Source organism: Natator depressus, chromosome 2, assembly GCF_965152275.1.
Source record: "Natator depressus isolate rNatDep1 chromosome 2, rNatDep2.hap1, whole genome shotgun sequence".
In the NCBI taxonomy this organism is placed as follows: domain Eukaryota; kingdom Metazoa; phylum Chordata; order Testudines; family Cheloniidae; genus Natator; species Natator depressus.
Genome location: NC_134235.1, coordinates 214,765,988 through 214,784,915, shown reverse-complemented (window position 1 = coordinate 214,784,915; position 18,928 = coordinate 214,765,988). Strand labels below are relative to the sequence as shown.

General features: G+C 39.1%; 1 protein-coding gene across 3 annotated transcripts in view; it reads left to right on the top strand.

The window, feature by feature from the left end:
* UMAD1 (UBAP1-MVB12-associated (UMA) domain containing 1) overlaps positions 1-18,928 on the top strand; it is a 181,621-nt gene that overhangs the window by 48,353 nt on the left and 114,340 nt on the right. For 2 of the 3 annotated variants that reach the window (XM_074945864.1, XM_074945862.1), the window contains exon 2: positions 8,313-8,418. In XM_074945864.1, the coding sequence (XP_074801965.1) occupies positions 8,337-8,418 (82 nt within the window). In that variant the 5' untranslated portion in view covers positions 8,313-8,336. Of the gene's footprint in view, positions 1-7,948; positions 8,114-8,312; positions 8,419-18,928 lie in introns of those variants that run through there. The other variant, XM_074945863.1, reaches the window with a different exon arrangement.

Below are 18,928 nucleotides of genomic sequence, written 5' to 3'. Positions count from 1 at the left end.
GCGCCAATGTCGCACTTCTAGTGTAGATGTAGCCTCTATATCCAGCCAGAAGGAAGCCTTTGAACCTAGGGTTCATATGGTGCTTACCAGACATTTGCGGTTTCTTTGCCAGAGCCCCCTGTTGGGCAGGGCTCTTACTGTTGTTCCTTCACAGTGGTGCAGTAAATTTGACTCCAGTGGTGTAATGTCACAAGGGGGTGAAAGTTCAGGCACCTAAACAAGTGTGGCCTGAGCACCCAAGGCACCAAAGCTCCCACTGTTGAGAGCGCTTTCCTGTCTGGAGTGTAGTGCCTCACCTGGATTTGGAAGTGTGAATTGATAAAGGCTGTTGGTGGATAAGGCCGAAAGTGGAATTAGATCTTCAGAGACAAACTTTACTCCCTACTGATGGAGATAAGTTGGTTCATTCTGTGAAGACATTATTTTAAAGGATAAGGGCTAACCACTTTAAAAACATAAACTGCTTTTTTCTTTTACATTTTGAGGTTTTCTAATTTAAGAGGGGAAATCAATGGTCAGTATGGACCTCCAAAGGCCAGCTCTGTGAGCTGCTCCCCATACTGTACTCTAAAAGTGGCTTTCTGCAGTGCTTCGGTCTCTTTTACCCAAGGAGTGTGGCTGCTATTCTCAGGGTCTGTGGGTGCAATTGGCTTTTCCTGCTGCCTCACCCATTGGGGACACCCAGTGCCAGGTCTCTTTTCCCCTTCATTGTCCAGTGTGCAAAATTGGGCCTGCCCCTTCACCTTGACTGACTTTTCTCCCACTGTAGTCAACCTTCCACCATCACTGAAGTTGTCCTTGTAGTTGCTAAGGATCCTTGTTCCATGTTAATTCTAGTCAGCATTTCTTTCTGCCTCTGACACCATCAACCATCCAATTCTCCTTGAGTTCTTCTCCTACTTGAGACTTTGAGTGTTCTTTCCTTGCTCATCTCTGAGCTTGTTGACTGCTACTTTCTGTTGGTGCTCCCCAGGGGCTTTGGTCCCCCATCCTTTTGTGTGTCTGCACGCCTGAGTATCTTCATCCGCTCCTTTGCACTCCCATCTTTGTTGATGATCTGCCTTTCTACCCCTGACATTTTCTTGTCTGTCCATGACTGCGTCTCTCATATCACACTGACATATCTTTGCTAAACTCGCCCTTGACTATCCTTTCCAGCACTCAGACTTACGATCTTATTTGTCTGTGAACCTGCCATTTCCTCAAATCCAGGCTCTCATCAGATCTTGTCCTTATTTGGTCTTCTGTTTTCTATGACACTTCTATACTCTGCTGCATTTGTACCCATCTCCATGTGCCAAATTTCTGATTTCAGACAGTGATTCTTTCTCACTTGGACTACAGTGATTTCTTCATTTCCAGCCTCTAGCTACCTACTCTCCAATCTATCAGATATGCTACAGACAAAGTTGTTTTTCTTTGTCCATGTTCTCCATCCTTACACTAGTTCCATGTCTCTTACCAAATTCAAACTACTTGTTCTTTTAAGGTATTTGTCGCAGGATACAAATGCAGCACAGGTACGCAGGGCATCAGGTTTGGGGGTATCAAAGTGGAGATTTAGCATCCCTCGTGGCTTGCCTCCTTTGTGGCCACAGCTTCCCTAGCCCCCAAAGCAGTGCAGTCCAGTGGCCAGAATCAGTGCAGTCTCCCTTTGGTGCAGGGCGGCACGGCCAAGTGGTTAATGTCAGTACAGCAGTGCTACTGCATAGTTTGCCCCTCCGGGCATCAGGGCCCTAGGGAACTGGTGCTTCCACAACCAGTCTCAGTCACCCGGTACCTTGGTCCTGCTCCCTGGGTCACTTCCTACCTTTCTTTCCAAGGCTGGGAGTCTCGTAACCTCCACTGTCTCTCCTCCATCGTCGTTGGCGGTCAGCTGAGGTGGTCTGTTGGAGCCTCAGCGCACGTGGCTTCTGGGTCCTGGAGCTCTAGCAGTCTCCTTCTAAAAGCCTGCAATACACATCTGCTTTTGTTGGAGCTGGAGCATGTCCAGTAGGGGCGAGGGGATGTGGCTTCCTTGGCCGACAGAGCATGGTTAACCCCTTCGGAACCATTGTGGGTTAGGCACACCCTGTCACCGTATTCTTGTTTTTCTTAGTGTACTTGAACTTTCAGAAAGCCTTTGACAAGGACCTTCACCAAAGACTCTTATCCTATGACTACTTACTTTGGTTAAGAGGGAAGGTTCTTTCATGGATCAGTAACTGGTTAAAAGACAGGAAACAAAACATAGGAATAAGTGGTCAGTTTGCAGAATGGAGAGAAGTAAATAGCTGGGGTCTCCCAAAGATCTTTACTGGGGCCAGTGCTGTTCAACATATTCATAAATTATCTGGAAAAGAGGGGTAAACAGTGAGGTGGCAGAGGTTTCAGACAATACAGAATTACTGAAGATAGTTAATGCCAAAGCAGACTGCAAAGCGTTACTCACCAAATTGGATGACTGGGCAACAAAATGGCCGATGAAATTCAACGTTGATAAATGCAGAGTAATGCACACTGGAAAACATAATCCCAACTCTACGTACAAAATATGGGATCTAAATTAGCTATTACCGCTCAAGAAAGAGATCTTGGAATCATTGTGGATAGTTCTCTGAAAACATCTGCTCAGTGTGGACCGGCAATCGAAAAAGCTAACCGAATGTTAGGAGCCAAGAAGAGGGTAGATAGCAACAAGGCAGTAAATATCATAATGCTACTATATAAATCCATTGTACACCCACACCTTGAATATTGCATGCAAAAGTTCTTGTTGTCTCATTTAAAAAAAAAAAAAAAGATATAGTGAATGGCAACAAAAATGATTAGGGGGTATGATCAGCTTCCATATGAGGAGAGATTTAAAAAGACTGGGACTGTTCAGCTTGGAAGAGAGAATTATTGGGGGATTTGATACCCTATATAAAATCATGAATGGTGTGGAGAAAGGGAATGAGGAAATGTTATTTACCCTTTCACATAACACAAGAATCAGGAGTCACCCACTGAAATGAACAGGCAGGAGGTTTAAATCAAACTTCAGGAAGTACTTCTTCACACAAGGCATAGTCAACCTCTGCAACTTGTTGCTAGGGAATGTTGTGAAGACCAAAAGTATAACTGGGTTCAAGAAATAATTCAGTTCATAGAGGATGGCATGTCAATAGCTATTAGCCAAGATGGTCAGGGATTCAATAGATATGTAAAATATTAAATGGTTAAACAGTAAGCATTAGTCTTTCCAGTTAATCCACCTCAACCACTAACCCCTGCCCTGGGCAGGCCAGCCGGAGTGGCCCCAGCCACTTACCTATAAACCTAATATCTATATCTATATGTACTTGCCTATAGTTTACAATTCAAGGCTATATTTTACCATGCTGGCAGCAGTATTCCAGAAAGTGAATGATTATGCTTTATGTAAAATGTTTCATGATCTGTATTATGGTTACATCTAATAATTCAGAAATAACTGAAAACAATGATTTGGGCTGACAAAATGAGAGAGATGGAGGCCTTTAACTAGGTGATCAGAGCAGCAGAATTCAACTAAAGACCATCTTCACCCAACATCTTAGATATTTATGTGCATGGCAGTCACCTAACAGTGTGACAGAGAATCAAATCGACTCTGTAATGATACAGTAACTCTGGAGATATAGTACAAGTGTACAAAGACTTTACTGAGTGCAGATTGAGGCATGCAGATTGAGGCTAGCAGCTGATCATCTGACCCACAAACACAAAAAACTAAAACTTAAAAAGATGTGGCATTTGACAGGTCCACTGCCTTTAGATTTGTCCAGAATCAACTACAATTATATAACTTCTGTTGAGAATGCGTTTGAGGCATTGGCACAGTGAAAGAAGAGAACAACCTCAACGAATTTTGGAATAAAATGAAAACTTATGCTTGAAACCACCAGAGTACATGTTCTGAAAAGTCAGTGTTGGATCACACACCATGGTTAACTGAAAAGATGTTTGACCTGGCAGGAAGACAGTGCAGAGGGAAAGAGAATGGTTTGAAGATGGAAGAACGTAGGAGAGGCTATAAGAAACTGATCAGACAGATTCAAAGGCAGACTGGATGAGATAAGTGAATATATAAGGGCAAAGTGGATGACCCTTGAGAACTGTAAAGAAAGTAACCATAAAAAAAAGTTATGCTCACAGTGGTAAGAGTTTTTCTAAAAGGTTTTCCCTGCAAGCAAACATAATAAAAGATCTTGATGAGAGTCCTCACTGAGAATGATGTTGAACGGAGGTGGAGAAATTAACACTGTAATCAGTAAGCTTCAGAAAAGCCACTCATAATAGAGTACAACAGAAGAGAGTACGAAGCTAGAGTCATCAAACCTGTGAGAGTGGTGCTTGCTATTATGAAAATGAAGCTTGGAAAGCACCAGGGACAGATAACGTGCACACAGTATTGTTAAAAGTGATTGAGGAACACCAATACTGATCTTGTGTGGAAAATTTGTAATTATGGATGACTAGAAATTGGCTGGAGGACTGGATGGAGGGAATTTTACTGACATTTCCAACGCAGAGAGATGTAAGAGTACGATAGTTGGGTGACTATCCCCATGATGCACATGAGCAAAGTTCTGCTCTTCTTAATCCAGGATCGCATTAAACGAAAGCAGAACTAAGGCACACATGACAGATCATGAATATCTGTCATATCACCTAAAAATGTAGAGTACAGTCAGACATTGATTCTTTGTTTCATTGACTAATCAAAAGCATTTGATACCATTCAACATGACGACTATCTTTGTAGGATTCTGGCTGGCAAGGATTCCAAAGCATTCTATTGAATTCACTGCCGTCTCTGCCAACAGACTAGAATGTGAACAGTAGGTGACAGTAAGTGGTTTTCCATTGCTGCCCAATGTGTGAGACAAATTTTGGCCCAAGCCTCTTTAACCTATATGTAGAATTTATTCTGAGACAAGGCTTGGGAAGTTTTGACAAAGTGGAAGGAGCTGGGATTTCCATTGGTGAACATCACTTAACCAAGCTCAGATATGCTGATAACACAATACTCTTTGCTACAACCCCTGATGCAATGCAACAAATGTTGGGATCTGTAAAAACCAGTTAGTGAGGAATATGGACTATTCCCAACTGAATACAACTGGACTGAAACAAAATAGTTGTGTCAATGTACATGCAACAAAAAGAGGACTTAAGCTGAAATCATGATTAATGGACCAGTTGTAGATGAATTTAGTTATCTGGGATCATATATAGCCAAACAAGGCAGCTGTTCCAAAGAAATTGGAAGAAGGGTAGGGTGGTTTGCTCAGCCATGGCCTCATTTGTGGAAAAACCTTGGCATCTTAAAGTACAAAGGTACAACTGGTGAAATACATAATTTTTTTCCATAGCGATTTATGAATGTGTATGGTGGGAAGCTGATGTTACTGACAAGAAGAAAATTGAAGCATTTGAAATGTGGTGCTGATGGAAGAAAAGACAAATGCCTGTGTTAGAAATATTGGAGAGAAGCAGAGCATTTATGTTGGAAATCAACTGATGCAAACTTATTTACTCTGGTCACATTAGGCATAGACATGGAAATAGCCTTGAGAAAATTATGTAAAGAAATGATGGAGGGTCTTCATAGTGCAGGATAATCAGTGAGGAGGTGGATGGATGATGTGTGGCAGATCACTAGGAAGATCAGCTGTTGAATGTTCAAAGTTAACAATGGATTGTGAAAGCTTTAGAAAATTCTGCTATATCACCAATATTCGAACATGAATACCTATATTTGGTTAATAATTCAATAACAGCGGAATTAGGCAGTTCCTATATGGTGAATAACTAGCACTTGTTCAATAAATCATCTAGGAAACTAGCCAGAGCATACAGACTTTGCTAATGCTACTGAAAAATGTTGTAGAAGTTGGAAAGAACACCTAAAAATAATTAACTCAGTATTTCCTTCAAACACTTGTTTTGGTAGTCCCCCCACTAAACTTTCACTTGTTCCACCACTGTATGTTCTTTTCCAAAGATGTTCCCAAATTTAACTTTATCTAAAGTAATAGAATGAAAACCTATATACCTGGGATTAGAGGAGAAGAACCTAATCAATCCAACTTCTTTATAGACTGTTTTATTGTAAGTTTGAAAAATGGCGAAACTGTATTCAATGGAAAGTAGAGCAATTTAGGCAGAAAGGAAAAGCAAAGTAGATAATGCAACACCTTTTCAGTGGACCACAAAATAACTTGAACATGTACATACAAGCTTTTGGGATCCCAAATGTGTCTTGCATGTCAAAGGACTATGCTTTAATAGTTTTGCACACAACTTCTTACAATAAATGGAGAATTGAAGCCACATGTTAATAAACTCTTAATTTTGGTTTTTTCCATAAAATTAAGAAAATATACTAAAAGGGAAATCTGTTTAGATTTACTATTGTAACTGTTGAAGACATACTAGATGGTGATTCACAGCCATTGAACTTAATTGCCCAGCTATATTGGAAGAAGCTCAGGAGACACCTGGATGTGGTTTAATTATGCTGCAGTTTTTATTAGCTGTTTGCATAAAATGTGGTACAGTCATTTTGCAAAGGCTGGTGGAACTTGCAGTCTCTTGCTTTCCATTACACAGTGTCCTTCTATAGTAAGTGCACCAAAATTGCTGCTTATCATGGGTGGTGGGGGAGTTCATACTTTTATTGGAATCCCACCTTCCAGAAGGGGGAAAAAACCACATTTTTATTGGATTCCTACTTCTGAACATGGAATAAATTATACATATAACTTGATTTCAACGGTTCTGTGCTGTAAGTGTATGCTGTTTATTAGTCATGTAGACAGCATTTGAATTGATACTGTATATATCTTTTTGTTTTGTTAGCTGGTAGCTTGATTAAAAATGAAATTAAGAAAGACAGATTGCATCTACACTTCTTTTCACAAAAGATGCGAGAGAACATTTTAAATATTTGGACGGCAGAAAAGGTTACTTTTTTTTTTTCCTTCTGTCAAAAAAATCTCCTAAACCAGGCTGTTCCTCAGAACAAAGTAAATTGGGATGATAAGGAGGGAGAGCTTGTGGACATTGTTCAAATGAATGTCATCCTGAGATGACTTCTAGTTTGGGTTGAAAACTTTGGAAAAGTGAGGGGTTTTTTTTCCCCTCATGAACCTTTTGTTCTGTGTCATGAAATCATTTTTGATAGTGTTTTCATAGCACATTAAGCTTCAGGCAATGTATTAGTTAGATAAAAGTTGATGAGATGACCAAAGGGTACATTATAATGAATAGAGATGTGAAGAGCTGTCCAGGATTCAGTTCTGTATATGACTATAGTGGCTATTCAAAATTGCTGAGATTGTACTGGTTGGAAATTGCAAAGCTGGGATGGTAATTTGGGTATCACCTGTTGCTGTGCAAATCATTTATTCCACTACTAGCATGTCTAGCTGGCTTGTTTTTAAATGGGACAAACTGGCCAAGAATGGTCAGTCTATGTTTTCTTTTGGTGAGACAATAACCATGCTAGGCTTGCTTGCTTAGTTTCTTAACAAAATGTACACTAGCCTAACTAAGAATTACCAGTCATCTGCTATTCACCATATTTGAAAATTATATTTAGAAGCTGCTGGAAAAGGTACACCGGTACTTTACTGTTCTCTAGGAATGTAAGCTCTGAAAAACTGAAACTTTGTATTGTGAATACCTAGTGTATGTTTTCAAAAATTCATAACTTGGGGCCCAGTTGTGCAAACACGTGTAACTTTCATGACGGTAATTCAGTTGACTTCAATAGAGATATCTGTGCGAATGAAGTAATATGTGTAAGTTTCTATGGGATTGGGCCATTGGTTAACTTGCAGCAAAATTTGTTCCAACTTGGTGACAAGTATACTTGCTGTATTTCAAGTTTCAAAGTTCAGCTAGTTTTGGATTAACTCTGTCTGGGTCTGGTGAGTTAGGGAGGGCATAGCAATTTTTCATTGGCAAAATGGGCGTGAGAGAATGTGAAAACATGCATCAAAAACAGTCAAAGGGATTTCCTTCAACTTTATGAAGGAAAAGTAAAACATGGAAACTTGCAGAAAAATTGTCTGTTTGGACTGAGAGTTATTAGTGAGGGAAGGTGAATAATTTTGTACCTCTATCTGTAGTGTTGACTTTCTCAACAAAGTATTTCAATCCATTCGACACAAGGAAATCTGATTTTTCAAATCTAGAGATACATTTTCAGAGTTAATATATATATAATGTACTATCTTTTTGGTAATTTTTCTAAGCTAAATTGTATTGTTCATACTTATTTAACAATGTTTTCCTGTTAGAGAGAGGCTTGGAGAAAAGAAGATATGTTCAACTTTTTCCGAAAAAGCCAGGACTCTAAGAAGGTGCCATTGCCAGAAATAGAAGCAGATGGATTTGTTCTTGTGGGTAAGTGATACTATAAAACAGTATTGCATTAAAGTGTTTTAACAATATTACTTCTGTCAATTTGGTAAGTTTTAATTTTTACATGAGAACAGAATGAGGAACAGAAATTGGTCCATGATGGATATGAAATAAGTCAAAACACTGAACATGTGCACACAATTCTATTTCTTTAAACAAGCTTGTAGTTGTTGCTTTCATTTCATATATTTATATATATATATATATATATATATATTCATATATTGTAATAAAGAGAAACATGGGTACTTTAAGCTAAATACTAAAGCTCTTAGCTGGTTGCTCGATGAAAGAGGAAAAATAAGAACGCTCTGTTGCTGAAAAACATGAATAACTTCAGCACTTTCTTTGCCGATCAAAAGGGAGAACTACTCTTCTTAAGCACTTATTTGTTATAAACTCAGTTGCTACCAAAGTTTTCCACATATTAACTAGGAAATGCCTGCGTGTTACATATGTTATTTACAGTCACATATGAAATGTAGGTCTTCTCTCTCAGAATCTGGCACTTTGGTGAAAATTTAAGCAGTTAGTAATGATTTAGTTTCCTAAAATGTCAGTTGTTATAAATGAGACTTTTCCAGAAATTAAAATGGAATTCTGCTCATTTTAATCTATGAATTTGTCAAACTTTTTTTTTTAATCAAGTCTTTCATGGTCGTGTAAGAGGGATGAAATGTGAAGAAAATCAAGATTTTTATTACCCTTGTATTGCAAATGATTTTTTATTTCTTATTGCAATTAATTCCATCCTCGTGTAAATCTGTCATTATAAATATTCTGATGCCCTCATTATCCTGATTTACTGATTTGTTCTTGCCAGAGGTCTTCCACCTCTCTATTTGAGGCTGACTTTTTCCTACTAATTCTCAGTATTTGTTACTGTGGATGTATTTAAGAGTTTCTTCCACTTGTGCTGATGCTAACCTTTTCAGAGAGGTTCACTGTGGAGGTAATGGGTCTTTTCACTGGAACAATTAGGAAATTTCATAACAGAAGAAATTTTTTAACAGAAGTGTTAAGTAGTAGCTTCTGGAACAACTGTTTTCCTGCATACCAATAGGTGCCCCAACTACTTACAAGTTATTAGGGCAAGTCTGATTTCAAGGATTTAATTTTTACTTTTGTAATATTCTGTTTAACAGTTGCCTCTCAGTAAGCTTACTTGATCTGCTACAGCCCTGTATCCACGAACTCCAGTTTTGGTAGCTAAATCTATTAACTCTGGCACCTGCATTTAAAAAAAGAAAAAAAATCTCTTCAAAAGCTTGTGAAAAGCACTTCAGAAGTAATGACTATATTGTTTGAGGCAGTCCCAGAGCCAGTGCTGGAATGCCAGGCTTGAAGAGTTGTAGGCAGAAGTGTCTTGCGTATCACACAAATCCTGGTGGTGACTGTAATTTTTGTTCAGTGTTTTGTTTTAAACTAACACAGTTGTTAACCTTGCAAATTACTTCAAAATAGATTGCCATATAATTATTCCTTTCCCTTGTAAAGGAATGTCCAGTAGTGCTGACAGTGGAAGGTATCATTCCCTTATAGACGGAAGCAGTTACAAAACTCTCAAATTCAGGGGAATGTGTCTCAGGAAGGACTGCCTTCTTCAGGAAGTCGTTAGCAGTGCTGTCTCCATTTATCCCAGAGCAGCAGCAGTTTAAAAAACTTTAGCTACCTCTGTGGTTTTAATTTGGTGGGGTTTTTTTCTTAATTTTTTTTTTCCAGATTTGGTAGTAAAGTACTTCAGAGTTTACAGAACCTTAACACCTGGTGTCTTTTTTTTAAAATTTTTTTATCAGTGCAGTCTGGATTTTAATGAAGGTATACAAGTGTAAATAACTCAAGAAATGAAGTCTCTTTCCAACTCCTTAGCCAACGGAGGAAGGATAGTTCTTTCAGTACTGGGGAAAAAGGAGGAAGAGCCCCAGGGCAAATGTGATACTGTGGTCAGGAGAGTTTCTGTCGCCATAAGTCTTCAGCTAAATTCTGTAGATGGTGAAAATTCAGTCATCCTCATACAGTACTTCTGAATGGGGCTTTAAAAGGAAAGGATGATTCCCAGTACACAAATTTATAGAGGAAATTATTAATTCTTCTTTGTGCTAAGGTCCACAGATCTGTTGCAACAGATTACTTAGTCTGTTTGCGAGTTGGAGACAGAAACAGACTTGTCAGTTGCTGGCTGCAAGGGAATGCCCCACCTTCTGAAGTTCCCCTCCAGTCTTCTCTGCTTCCATAGTGGCGAGTGGCTCAGCAATTCTTCTCTGTTGCATAGCTTTTCTGAGAGAAATTCTAAACTTGATTTCAAATTTTTAGACTAACGCTTTGGCTCTGTGTCTGTCTCGGAGCTGAGTTTGGCTCTCATCTGCAGGGTTTTTGCTGAGGTTCAATTGCCCTGATAAGGGATTTTTACAGAAGATGAAGAGTGCCCCAGAAGAAATAGGTGGGTGCAGGATTCTAGTCAGTGCTACAAAGGAATGAGTGCCAACATAGCATAAGCTTTCATCATGCTGATTTGGGTTCAGGGAAAACCAGTTACTGGGAATCACCAAATAAACCCCACCCCCTTCCCTCATTCCTGTTCCTATTCCCTCTCCTCTCCTCTCACCATGCTTTCCTAAAGGCCAAACAAAGTTAAAAAATTGTGGGTGAATGTATACACATGGATATAATTAGACTTCTTGTTGGGTAGTAATTGAGAGTTTCCATCTCTCAGTTTTGCCCATTACATTACCTCTCTAGAGGTGAGCACCTTCCACAGGTAGTTGTGGATGTGAGATTTGTTAGCTAGCAAGTTAAAGAAGTCCTCAACACTCCTTCCCATGAGGCACATTGCTGTATGCATCACAAAAACACAATTGGCTTGTGGCTATCTCTGGAGAAAGAGAGTGAGAAGTCTATTCTGACCATGTGTCTGTGGAATTAAAAAAAAAAAAAAAGTATATTGCTGCATGTTGTCTTGTGCTAAGAACACCACCCTTGCATATACACTTCTATATTGTGGTGATCTCTCACAATAAAATTGTTAAATGAACACTGAAGGCTCACAGTAAAGAGTGGTAAGTGATAAAATAAGTGTTTTGGAAGCTGTTTTATACCAGTAGTTCTATTCTCCCTGTTTGTAACACAAGAACAAGGGAATATTCGATTAAACAGAATGGTGGCAAATTCAAAACTAATAAAGGACATTCTTTTTCATATAATGCATAATCAGGAACGTGGAATTCATTTCTGCAGCATGGTAAGGCCAAGAATTTACCAAGATCCAAAGAGGGATTAGATATGTATTGAATAACAAGAATATCCAGAGTTATAATAGTTAATGTTTCCAAATCTTGGAAGAGAGAACTTCCTGTTTTTAGGCTTTAAGCCAATCTCTGTTAGGGATGAGATCTTTGTTTGGGACAAAGGGTGTAACACATTATCCCTCATCTGCCAACTGTGGTTGTATCTTGTGCAGGATACTGGGCTGGGTGGACCATGAGTAAGGCTAAGATTTTTGTCTAGGTAAAGTCACGGATAGGTCATGGGGCAATAAACAAAAATATACAGACCCCGTACCTATCCGTGACTTTACTAAAAGTAACCGGGGGTAGGGCTAAATAGGGGGCAGGAATGGAGTCCCATGGGTTGGGGGGGAACTGACAAGCCAAGACCCCCGCCATGGCTGGGGACACAGCCCCAGCTCCAGCGGTGGGCGTGGCCACCGGGGGGGGGTGGCGCAGCCACAGGGGGGCACACAGCCCCGTGCTCCGGAGCTGTCCGCAGCTGCAGGACAGGGGTGTGCAGCCCCAGCTGCAGCCTGCTAAGCCCTGGCTGCAGCCAAGAGGGGGCGCATGGCCCTGGCTGCAGCCCCCAGCGGAAGCTGCATGGCTGGGGCACAGCAGGGAGAGCAGCCACAGGGCACACAGCCCCCGCTCTAGAGCTGGCCACAGGTGCGGGACAGGGGTGCACAGCCTGGCTGCAGTTCCTCCCCACCCGCTGAAAACCACAGAGCAGGGGCTGCAGAGTCCTGATTCCAGCCCCAGTTGCAGCAGGGTGGAGGCACACAATCCTGCCGCCAGCCCCCACTTCCGCTGCTGACAGCTGAAGCGGAAGAGGTCACTGAGGTTTGGTAAAGTCACGAAATCCATGACTGCCATGATCTCTGTAACTAAATCATAGCCTTAACTGTGAGTCTGATTCACTATGGTAATTCCTATGTTAAAGGTCAAATGTAGTTCACTTCAGTCATTGATATCCTAGCATACAGCAACTGGTTTGTCTACAATGGTGTACAGCAGATTGCAATTCTCAAAAAAACTAAATATTCAGTTTTGTTGCAGAAAACATTTTAAAATCTCTTGAATCCACTGAAGTTCTTCCATATGAAGGAAAAAATACAACATGAGTCAGTTTTCTGTCCAGAAAATATTGACTTTGTCCTTAGAAAAAGCTAAGTATTTTTTCCTCACCTTTATTTTCCTACAGAGTATTCTAGATCTACAAGTGCCTGAGGTATTGTGTGCAGTGAAAGGAAGAACTGGATACACTACAAATTGGAATTAGTGGGGCTGTGTAGCTTTCCTTTAAAAATAGAGAATAATTAGGGCCTGGTGTAAATCATGATTGACTTTTTTAATATTAATTTTTTATAAGATTCATAATAGTGTAAAGGGCAAAGCATTGAATTTCACAGAGTTTTCATGGAATGAATTTTACAGGTTAATATACTCCCAGGACAGAATGAGTTTAGTAGACTAAATTTAGCTGTAAAATTCATTGTGTTGTGTAGTTGAGTTGTGTTGTGTTGCATGCACGCAGCAGTCTACTCTTCCACAAAAATGTGCAAACAGTACTGTAAGCTAAGGTAATCTTTTGCATTAAAGACTTTGTAGACATTTTTAAATAGTGTTGGTTTTTTTTGTTTTTTTTTTTGTTTGAGAAGATCACAGTTTGGGGGCATTTTCATGACTTCCATGCCGTCTCTGAAATCAAGATTTATACAAAGCTAGACGTGTAATATATGCCTTGCAACATTAAAGACCCAAAACGATGAAGGCAATTGGAAAGTGACGGAAGTAGATTTTGTTTAAAAAGTTTTGTAAGCTATTCTGTAGTGTTTGGTTGAAACCACCAATATGTAATGGGACCCTATTTCCCAGATATTGTGTTTATTTTGATCAGAATTTGCCAATGAGAAGAAATACATGCATTTTAAATATCCTTTTGTTCAAACAAATGTATTCTGAAAAGTAAAAGTCCAAAAAAAAATTACTTCTATTCTAGTAATAGTTCTAGTACAACAGCATAACTGATCATTTCACAATATTTGTACAATTGGATTTATTAGTGCAACTTTGTTTTTACTTGGAAGATCAATGGTGTGGTGAGAAGTGTTAGCTCTTGATGCTGTTGCTTGTTTTCTGGGACTTGCTAATATATGTGCAGAAGAACCGTGTCAATATTGACAATATTTTCTCTCTTGAAGGGGCTCTGAATGGTGCTAATAAGCAAGCGTTAGCGGTACTGGTTTATTGTATTTTAAGAAAAAGTATATCAAACACACTAGGCAGGATGACAGTTGGGCATGTGCTTCTCTCATCCAAAGTCCCTTGTGACTTTCCCCATAATGAAGCTGCAACATCCATTGTGTGTTTCTTGTTTCTACCACTGCCCTCCCCAAAAAAGCAAATGGCTACTTCATCTCCATAAAATTGTTTTATAATAAAATGAGTGGTGTAGTCTACAAAATAAAAAGCACTATCTGAATAGTACACCATTAAGTAAAAGCCTGTGCCCATGCAAAGTCTGGTCAAAATTTTTGACAATAGAAGTTTTTTAATCTCTTGATGTGTAATTCACGATACTAAGCTACTAGTCCTGTTAGGTGTCTAATACTACAGTCCGAGTTTACTGAGCAAGGAGGAGGGAACAGGCCCAGGAAAATAACAACCGTCTCCTCTGTATTTCTAGTCGCATAAGGAGGTAATGGCTACCTCTTCATTCAGTAATGAAGTCAAAGTAATCCTCTTGGGTACTTGTTTCACACAAAAACAAACTGCAGTTTGCACTTGTATCACTAGGTGGTGGTTTTTCCTTGCATTCTGCTGCTGCTGTAAAAAATCAGTGGAGTACAGTACAGTAATTATAGTATACCATTTTTATTAGACTTTAGGTTATAATCATAACTTCAAACATTTTGTACCGTTAAATTTATCACTGCAGTGGCACTTTAATAGTAAAAAATGAAATCTGAAATGTTGATAGTTATTATCTAGATGTTGGCTTGTAATTCCTTTCAAGAGAGATCTGTTGAGGGTCATGAGACCTACATAACACAAAGGAATGAATTTGCATATTTTTATAGCAGAAAATAACAGAATGCAACAATATGAATAATTGGGAGCACAAGCTTCATGCTATATTAATACTGTTGAAAAGCATGTGTTGATTGTACTCTTAAAATCAGTTTTTTTGGTTGAGTGAACTTGGTCAGCATCTCTTATGTAGATTAAAGGAATTAGGTTACAGAACAACATAAATTCATTATGTTTTGCAGTATAAGCAGGTGTATTTCTTAAAAGCAGTATATAAGTACTGTTTTTTCTTTCTAGATTTGATACAGCACGGGAAATAGAGATCTACATTTCAGTGTAACTCGGATGTGTTTGACTTTTTTAATGTCTGTGATCAGAACATACCACTTCATTGGCTGTGGAATGCACACTAGGAAAATTTCTTGTATATCTTTAGGGTGGTATTTAAAAGAAAAAAAAAATTCTCCGCAGTCAAAATTCAAACCCTAAAAGCTTTTTAGCTCATTAATATACATGACTAAGTAATATTTTTCTAGTCCCCCTGCCTCTTACTTTCTAGGGTTTGATCTGTCAGGTCATATTGCGACATACCTTGTAGCACGCATGCTTCATAATTGTTTTTTAGCTTTAAAATGTTAATGTGCATAATCAAGTTCATTTGACATGTCTGTAGTAGCTCCTATTGATTTTAACATAATATAAACAATATATTGTAAAGAACAGCTGTTGTTTATAGTGCTGGGTGGACTAGATGTAGCTGTTAGCCCTTAATCCTAATTCTTTAAAAAAAGATACCAGAATATTAACTGTAACAACCAGGACTCCTATTTTTAACTGCTTGTGATTTTAATTTCAGAAGAATGTAATGTAACATGTTGGAACCCAAGAGAATAAGTTGTTTTAGGACTTTCAGGCAAACATATGTACTTTCCTTTCACTGTCCCTTTTGAAAAGTCTCCTTGGTCCGTCCAGTGTAATAAACATTTTAACATGTTGTTCAAAATATTTGTTAAGCATTGTAGATGCTACAAACATTTTCCAGAATTGAGTTATTACAGAATGCATCTTTATGGATGTTTCAATATAGAAATTCTCCAACATGAAAATTCTCTAAACATTGCTTAGTTGACATGCCCACACTTGAGCATGGGAGTATTTGACATTGCTCTACTAAGTCTTGTAAATAAGGAGTGATGAAAGTAAAACATGTTGAAAAACTGTTTTGATAACTATTCAAAAATAAATGATAAAGAATTCCTTGGTCATAATGACAAGTATTCTGCAACATTGATTGTTATACACTTTATGTATTTTTATTTCTTAGTTCTGATTGTTTGTTTGTTTTTTTCACTTCTGCTTATAGTGTTCAAATGGTCTCTCAGCAGCTATATTCTGCTAGCCTTGCTCACGTTCAGTAGTATCTTACTCCCCAAGTAATATCATCTAGCTCATATGTGGCACTTATCAGTGCATCTCAAAGCATTATAGAAAGGATGTAAGAAGTAGTCCTGTTTATTTACAGTGAAAATGAGACTAGTAGAATTTAGACTAATGAAAGTGTAATGTTTTTATGTGGGTTTTTTTGTTTATATTTTCGGGGTGGGGCATGGGTGGAGAAGGGATAAATATAGTCTGTAATATTTTTTCCATTAAATGTATGGTCCACTGAATCTCAGTGGCACTATATAAACTTGTTTTGATTATAGAACAAGTGTATTTTGGCCTAAAATACCATGAGCCCACTTGTCCTGTATAAAATGAATCTTTGATTTAATTATTCATACTCTAAAAACATGGTCATTTTCTTCAAGTATATACACCATGAAGGTGTAAGTAACATTCTGTGATTCACTAATGCTATAACTTATTAGCATTCAGCTCAGCTATTGTATAGCATTATTTCAGAGTATCATTCATAACATTTAGGATAAGTGTACATTAAATGGTGGCGTGTAGAGTGCAGACACTAAGCCCAGCTAGCGTGCATATAAATGACAATGTAGATGGTGAGGCACTGCTTGGGCAGGTTGAGTAGAGTGCCCTCCACACCTATATGGGAGCTCCCACTGCTATTTTTAGTCTCTGGCTGCCTGCTCACTACTGGAGCCTTTCCCCACCACGGGAAGGACTATGGTGAAAGACTATGGCAGTTGGGAAAGTCTCTAGCTGAGAGGAGGCAGTGGAGACAGGCTCTGGCAGGGAGGAGCTGCCAGAGCCTTTCTTCATTGCCTCCTGCCAGAGCCTTGATTGCCCCATGTAGCTTGTCATAAATATAAAGGGAGGGGTAACCACCTTTCTGTATACAGTGCTATAAAATCCCTCCTGGCCAGAGGCAACATCCTGTTACCTGTAAAGGGTTAAGAAGCTCAGCTAGCTTGGCTAGCACCTGACCCAAAGGACCAATAAGGAGACAGATACTTTCAAATCTTGGGGAGGGGAAGAGTTGTGTTTGTGCTCTTTGTTTACGTAGTTCTCTCTTGGGACTGAGAGAGGCCAGACAGAAATCCATCTTCTCCAACCCATCCTAATCCAAGTCTTCAATATTGCAACCAGTATAGGTAAGCCAGGCAAGACAGATTAGTTTATCTTTTGTTTTATGTGAATTTTCCCTGTGTTAAGAGGGAAGTTTATTCCTGTTTTCTGTAACTTTAAGGTTTTGCCCAGAGGGGGATTGTGTTTTTGAATCTGAATACCCTGTAAAGTATTTTCCATCCTGATTTTATAGAGAGGATTCTTTTACCTTTTCTTTAATTAAAATTCTTCTTTTTAAGAACCTGATTGATTTTTCATTGTTCTTAAGATCCAAGGGTTTGGGTCTGTGTTCACCTGTACAAATTGGTAAGGATTATTATCAAGCCTTCCCCAGGAGAGGGGGTGTAGGGATTCGGGGGATATTTTGGGGGAAGACATCTCCAAGTGGTCTCTTTCCCTGTTCTTTGCCTTGTCCTTGAACAGTATGCTGCCACCACCAAGCGTTTTAAACAAAGTTTGTACCTTGGGGAAGTTTTTAACCTAAGCTGGTAAGAATAAGCTTAGGGGGTCTTTCATGCGGGTTCCCACATCTGTACCCTAGAGTTCAGATTGGGGGAAGGAACCCTGACATAGCTATATACCTAAAAGAAGCCTGTTTTTGGGAGGGGGGAACATGCTGAGCATCCGCCCTCTAAAAATCAAGCTCATTTCAGGAGTCTGGGCACCCAAAATCCCTAATGCCTTTTATATAAAATATTGGGCTTACTTTTTTCTAATCTGTAAAATGTGTTATTTTAACAGCTAGCCTTGTTTGCGGTCATTATTTTCCTTGTATGCTAGCCAAAATCGTTCCATCTAAGCTTGAAGAAAAAGCACCAACAGGGAAGATGTGCTATCCAGTCAGTCATTCTCTTTGGTGATTGCTACTATAGTACATTCCTAGTGGTTGTCAAAGATGTGACTTTTCTGGTCTTCCCTCGCACACTTGTTTCAGTTTAATTGATATTATTTCTAACTCCTTGGGCTCCTAACAACAGCACTCCAAAATACTGAAGTCAGTTCTAAAATCAGTCTCTTATTCAACCCCTTTCTTCCAACAGAGGATAAATATTCACTCGTTCTGGGAAATGTATTGACCTAGTCTGGCTAAGGGAGACGTATACTGTATCCTTTATCTACCATCTTGTGAAATGACCACCATGTAGCACTTTACGGTTTTATGTGTCTTTTAGCAAGTAAGCTTGCCAGCTATTACTAAAGATTTTGTCTTCTGGAAAAGGAATGGCAGGGAAAGGAAAATTGAATGAATACACCAACTTTGTATGAAAGCAGTGGTCGATACAAAGACTACACACTTCCCCAAGCATACAAAAACAAAAAATTTGAAAGTTTATCAATAGGTACCTTCTTATACTCCATCTTCAGGAGTATCACCTGGTACCATAGAACACTCATGATAAACTTAACTCTGCCCGTTGTTAGGGGGCTTATTCCTTCACTCTCCCACTTCCCTGGTCCTTCTCGCATGAACAGAGAGCAACAATACCCGAAGTCCGAAGGTGCAAACAATTCGATGTTTATTGGGGTGAACTTCCAGCAAGCTTAAATACAAGTTCCTTTTTCCTTAGTATCCTCCTTCCCAGCTCTGACACCACAGAGCCTTACACCTGTGTCCCTGTTCCCATTTCTCCCTTTAGCCAAACAGGATTCCAGTTTCCCCACTC